The sequence below is a fragment of the Leptodactylus fuscus genome, chromosome 5, assembly GCF_031893055.1.
Source record: "Leptodactylus fuscus isolate aLepFus1 chromosome 5, aLepFus1.hap2, whole genome shotgun sequence".
In the NCBI taxonomy this organism is placed as follows: Eukaryota; Metazoa; Chordata; class Amphibia; order Anura; family Leptodactylidae; genus Leptodactylus; species Leptodactylus fuscus.
The window spans coordinates 201080362-201086361 of record NC_134269.1 but is presented as its reverse complement, the minus strand read 5'-3'; the positions used below and the strand labels follow the sequence as shown (position 1 = coordinate 201086361).

Here is a 6000-nt window from a genome sequence, read left to right as displayed (position 1 = left end):
TATCCTCCCACACCACATTTAGAAGCTGTTTTGCTGGATGATAATTATTGATGAATCATTGGGAGGGAAACACGTGCATCATATTGTTCCAGTATTGTCCCTCTATGGTGATCTATGAAAAAAGTTGTTTTTGATAGGGCTACAAATATACTGTAGTTTGCATATCCCTGTTTATAAGGATAGGTTATGGAAGACATGTGATGTCACAATTTTCAAAATCATTTCCTAACATTACATTTTTTTTTAATGGAATAGCCTACCCTGAAGCATAGAACATATATAGTTTGTAAGAATGTGTTAATACTGTATATTCCTAATGCCTTATTCTCATAGTTCAGTCCTATTCTTGTCCTCAGAATAACAACCCCCCCAAAGATCTTGACATTTCACCATTTAAGTCATAGGGGGCCATCCTCTGATTGAATCTGTCATAAGCAGCATCAGTCATGGCATATTCACATGAATGCAGACAAGATTAGATTATTAGCGTAGTTAGCAGACAGTATTTTGTTATTCAGGGAAGGTACAACCTGCTGTCACTACTCATTCATCCAGATGGATTTGCAGTTTGAATTAAAATATTGCAAATTTCAATTTAAGTCTTACTTGAAATAAGGTCAAGTATTTATGTCAGTAGACACCGGCACTGTTTCATTACCCAGTCCCCTCCACAGAGCTGCTGATTCTTTGTAACATGACATATTTCTTTTAAAAATAGGAAACATTTACTGTATATGGTGTGAGTAGTGCTGGAGTCCAGGAATACCAGCCCCAGGTTTCTGGACATATGACCAGGCCGGATCTGGAGTAGGCCTCAGCCCAGGTGTAGATCTTTGGCTCATTACTGGGCCACAAAAGGCTGCAGCTCTTGCATTGTGTTCAGTTCCATGAGGTAAAAGGAGGTGTATGGGTCTATCCTGTAACCCTGAGTCTGGTGAGACAATATTGCTCCTGTGTTGTTCGTGTGGCTGGAAGTAAGCCACATGTATAGTCAGATTATCAATTTTGTTTCGTTAGTTGCTCAGACGAGCAGGTTTTTATTTTGTTATTGTCTGAAGTTAAGGCTGTATTTTATTTTGCCCTTTTTGTGCCTGAAGTCAAGGTTTATTTATTTTCCTGATTTTTTCTAAATATTTTGTGTCCCTGTCTTGACTGTTTGGGTCCACACCACTGCTTCTCCGAGCTAGCTTCCCCACAATGGGTAATGATTAGAGATGAGTGAACAGTAAAATGTTTGACGCTAGGTTCACACCTGCGTTCTTCTTTCCGTTCTGAGTTTTCCGTCTTCTGCATGCCAGAAGTCGGAAAGCTCAGATCGGGTCCGGCCGTGAGCGGCGGTGAGCGTTTTAGGCTCTCCGCCGCGAAACCGGATTTTTTTATCTGGACACAGAGTACTGCATGTCCGACTCTGTGTCCGGATTATAAAACCCGGTTTCGCGGCAGAGAGCGCAAAACGCTCACCGCCGCTCACGGCCGGACATCTCTCTCACCTATTCAAATGAATGGGTGAGAGAGACTCCTGCAGGTTTCCATCTCCTGCTCTGTTTTAGGCAGGAAACGGAAACCTGCAGTACGGACACCACAACGCAGATGTGAACTAGCCCTGAGATTCGATATTCGTTTCGAGTAGCCCCTCAATATTCGACTACTCGAATCGAATATCGAATCCTATTATACTCTATGGGGGGAAAATGCTCGTTTCAGGGGTAGGCAACGTTCGATCAAATTACACTTACCAAGTCCCCGAGTGAGGGTCGGGCTGGATCCTCCGAGAAGTCTTTTCCGTGCAGCGTCCCCGCGGCGTCTTCCGGCTTTGAATTCACTCTGCCAAGCATTGGGCCTGGGCAGAGCCGACTGCGCATGCCCGCACTACAAGAGGACATGCGCAGTCGGCTTTGCCCAGGCCCGATGCCTGGCAAAGTGAATTCAGAGCCAGAAGACGCCGCGGGGAAGCTGCACGGAGAAGACTTCTAAAGGTAGGAGAAGAACCAGCGTTGATTGGCCGACTGTATAGCATTCGGCCAATCAATGCTGGTTCTGCATCAAACTTTTCCATTCGAATAGCGAATGGTACTCGATCGAGTACGAGTATTTCGAATACCGTAGTATTCGATTGAATACATACTCGATCGAACACTACTCACTCATCTCTAGTAATGATCACTGAGAGACCCCTATAAATTGGACCTCTGTAGACATGGACCTATAATCTGAACTACGAAAAATAAATGAAACCAAGAACGTACTTAGTAAAAGGTGTTGTTTATTTTGTACATTTTGTGAATGGTGGATGTAGGCTGTGATGGATATTCTGTTAGTCAGATGTTAAAAACACAAAGCTTTAACCCAAAATGAACAAATAAAAGAACAATCACATAAACCAATAGCATTCTATTGAAAAGGTGTTTATCCCATTAATCCAACATTGCCTCATAACTCTTACATGACATTGGCAAAAAAACATATATAAAAATACATAATGCACAAACCCATGTAAGCTAATATTGCCATTGTCACAATTTTTTGTTACTAGAATTTACAGTACATATTTTTTGAATGTTTTTTTTTTAATCGCTTTGGCAATTACTATGGGTGATGATACAAATTTAGTATGATTTTGTAAATTTGTACCCACGTTTACGCATTGGAGTCTCAGTTCTTACAACCATTGCTGGTTTAGTAGTCAATCCATACTGATTGAGACTTAGAATCATACTCCACTCGCCAGGGGTCCACCAATGTGATCGAAGTGACAACGGTGCTAGGAAAGTGTTTTGTTGGTTTGCTTGGCTACACGTGGAGGGCGCATGGTTGGCGTTGACTATAATCACACTGTATTTTTTTATCATTGAATGAACAAGATCTCAGCGTAAGAACTCATTTCCATTAACGGTTCAATGGCTGCAGTACCATAGACCAAATGTTGTTGCGAGAATAAACTTTAGCTTTTTTCCTCGTGTTATCGTGTGGGTATCTGGGACAAGTGCCTCAAGCAAGGACGACAATTAAAACATGTTGACCAAATTGTCAACATTTCAAGAAAAAAAATAAAACAAACATTACAAATTCATTTTACAAAACAATAGTACAAAATGTGATTCATGTTATTCAAAAACCAAGAGGCACCGATGACCGATGGTGATGGCTCCCGCTTGGTCTTCACTCTAAGTTCGTGGCTTCATTTTTGAAAGTAACGCAGTGTATGCAGGTGCTGAAAGAGACAAAGAGGATGTCTCAATAATAGTACAAACCTTTGTATTACCCAGATTGAATAAGACAAGTTAAAGGGGTGGTCCAGGCAAAATTGGACAACCCATTTAACTTGTAAATCAGCCAAGGGCAGTGGAAAAATTTTAAAAATGCATATTCAATTGTCCCCGATACTCTGGTGTCCCCCCAGTACGTGACAGTTCTTCTGCTCCAGTTGCCTTTCCCGGTTTCGTCCGGAGGTCTGCTGAAGATGCTGATTGATCTCAGCGATCATGTGACCAATGAGGCAAATCAGAAGCCTCAGCAGACCTCAGGAAGAGGACCCGTGATGTCACAGCTAGTAACATCGCATACTATTCGCTGATTGGCCTCAGCGGTTACAAGATCGCTAAGGCCAATCAGCGTCTTCAGCGAAACTCTGGAAGAGACCTGATCACCCTAAAGTCCTGAACGTGCTGGGAGGACACCGGTACATCAGGGACAGGTGATTTATTTTTTTCAATGCTCCTGGGTATTTTAAAGTGTTGTCCATTTTTGCCTGAAACCCAATTTTTAACATTAACACATAGGAGTAGCCTTAAGAAAGGCTATTCTTCTCCTACCTTTAGAAGTCTTCTCTGCAACGCCATTCCATACATATCCTGGTTTTCTTCTGTAAGCAAATGATTTTTCTCACAGCATTGGAGGCAGTTGGTGCTGGAGATTTTAAGAAGCAGCATTGTGGACGCCCCCAGTGCTGTTTCAGTGCTGGGGCCCGCCCCCAGTGCTGTGAGAAAAATCATTTGCATACAGAAGAAAACCAGGATATCTACATAATGGTGGTGCGGAGAAGACATCTAAAGGTAAGAGAAGAATAGCCTTTCTTAAGGCTATTCCTATGTGTTAATGTTAAAAAATGGGATTCAAATGATTGAATCCCTTTAAGAGTACAACTTCACTGAGACCAAATATCTGCCATGACTTGATAAATTTGTGTATGTTATGTTCGTTTGATTTACAATGTATGATTGAAGACCACCAAATACTGTACTAAAAATCTGTTATGTTGTCTGCTATCAGGACTAGGTCTTATGTGTGAAAAGTTGTGGGCTCATAACATAAATCCTAATAAGATTCGCTACTTGTGCTGGTTCAAGACACTTCACTACTGCATGCCTGGTTAGAGAGACATGTCCTTCATTACTATCCAATGACTAAGAAAGATGTGACGCTCATGCCAACTCTCCTCTGAATGCTCTTAGGAGGGGTTGCATTATGTTGTTTGACAGAGCATATAGATAGGATGAATTTGGGAAATCTCGAATAGTCATATCCATGCCATGCGGTTTTACTTATATACGGGCTCCTTCATGGCTTTACTTATATACGGGCAAGAGATATCGATGCCGTTACCAATATCTCTTCACTGCCGGAAGGGCGTTCCTAACAGTCTAGCTGGGAACGCACCTCCTGACAGTCTGTCCATAGCTCTCTACTGTCAGAGGGGGCGTTCCTTACCGCCCAGCCATGACGCCCTCCAATACTAGTCTATGGGCGAGTACTGTCAGCAGGGGTGAAGGAGCCTTCCTCACCGCTCAGCGTCTAGACTTTTGCATTTATGTTTTTTGTATTCTGTACAATTGATACACATTCTTACAAGACCAGGGTGCTATTTTATCATGGATATTCACAATCATCTCATAGAAGGTTCTAGAAGGTTCTTAGAACATATTTACCTAATCGGACATTTCTTTGAGACACCTAGGAAGAAAGAAGATAATTTTGTAAATGGTAATGATATTCTATCACAAGATTGATGACTCCATATAGGTTTTTGCTTTGTTCTAGGATAGACTTTATAGGATGAATCCTGGCTTTGCTCTTAGCACATAAGACGTGATGTAGAAGTGCAAACACTACAACAATGCGCGGGATGCTTTACCATGCACAAGCTTATTTGCACATATTTGAGGTGAGATCTATAGTATATAGTGCACCAGACCGTGACACGAGATGTGTACCAGACCCCCGCACTGTGGCTAGGTGTGACTAAGCAAACACAAACAGATCTGCTCTTTGTCTAAGTAACTAACCAAGGCTCTGAAGATATCTTGTTTCCCTTATGAGGTTCCTCATTGCCTTTACTTACCTTTGAATAAGCAGCAGCTTGTCTCAGGATATCAAGTCCAGAATCTGAGAGTTCATCTCCTCTTTCTTGGGATTTTACTAGAAAAGTAAAATTGAATACAATAGATACATAAGTTACACAGTGCCCAAGTATTAGTACCCTCAGAGCCATGCCAAGATGGCCGCAGCGGGAATTGATATGGCTGACCGTTATTGTCTTTAGTATGAGTCTGGGTCAACAATAAAGGGAACAACGTTGGAAGTCCCTTTAGTGAAAATAACTGATGGGAGATCCATTTTTATTAATGTGATTGGAATGAATATTGTAAATACATATCGTGACTTTGTAACAAATACTAATATTTGCGTAAACACAGTGGTACTGAATATCTGGATTACTGCGGGGTAATCATTACGCTACAAATATCAAGGGGCATAACCCATTGTGCGGTACAATTCTGATGCATATTTAACACTGGACATGGCAAAATCCAGCTCAACTGAATCCGTATTTGTAAGTAGAGCTGAGCCCTGTACTAGACGATGAATGATACACCGAGAACGCATAGTGGCAAGCGCTACTAGAGTGATGCTGTAGCTGATATGGATATATATACACTAATAAAAATTGAAGGCTCACCTTCTGTGGTTGTGACAATAGTTCACAGCCACTATGTAGACATG

General features: G+C 41.6%; 1 protein-coding gene across 1 annotated transcript in view; it reads right to left on the bottom strand.

Annotated features, from left to right (window-relative positions):
- Positions 1 to 2246: 2246 nt before the first annotated feature.
- TGFBI (transforming growth factor beta induced) overlaps positions 2247 to 6000 on the bottom strand; it is a 53063-nt gene continuing 49309 nt past the window's right edge. Inside the window, exons 15-17 of the mRNA XM_075275019.1 lie at positions 5339 to 5415; positions 4926 to 4950; positions 2247 to 3211 (exon numbers count right to left, since the gene is read on the bottom strand). Of these exons, the coding sequence (XP_075131120.1) occupies positions 3165 to 3211; positions 4926 to 4950; positions 5339 to 5415 (149 nt within the window). The 3' untranslated portion in view covers positions 2247 to 3164. The remainder of the gene's footprint in view (positions 3212 to 4925; positions 4951 to 5338; positions 5416 to 6000) is intronic.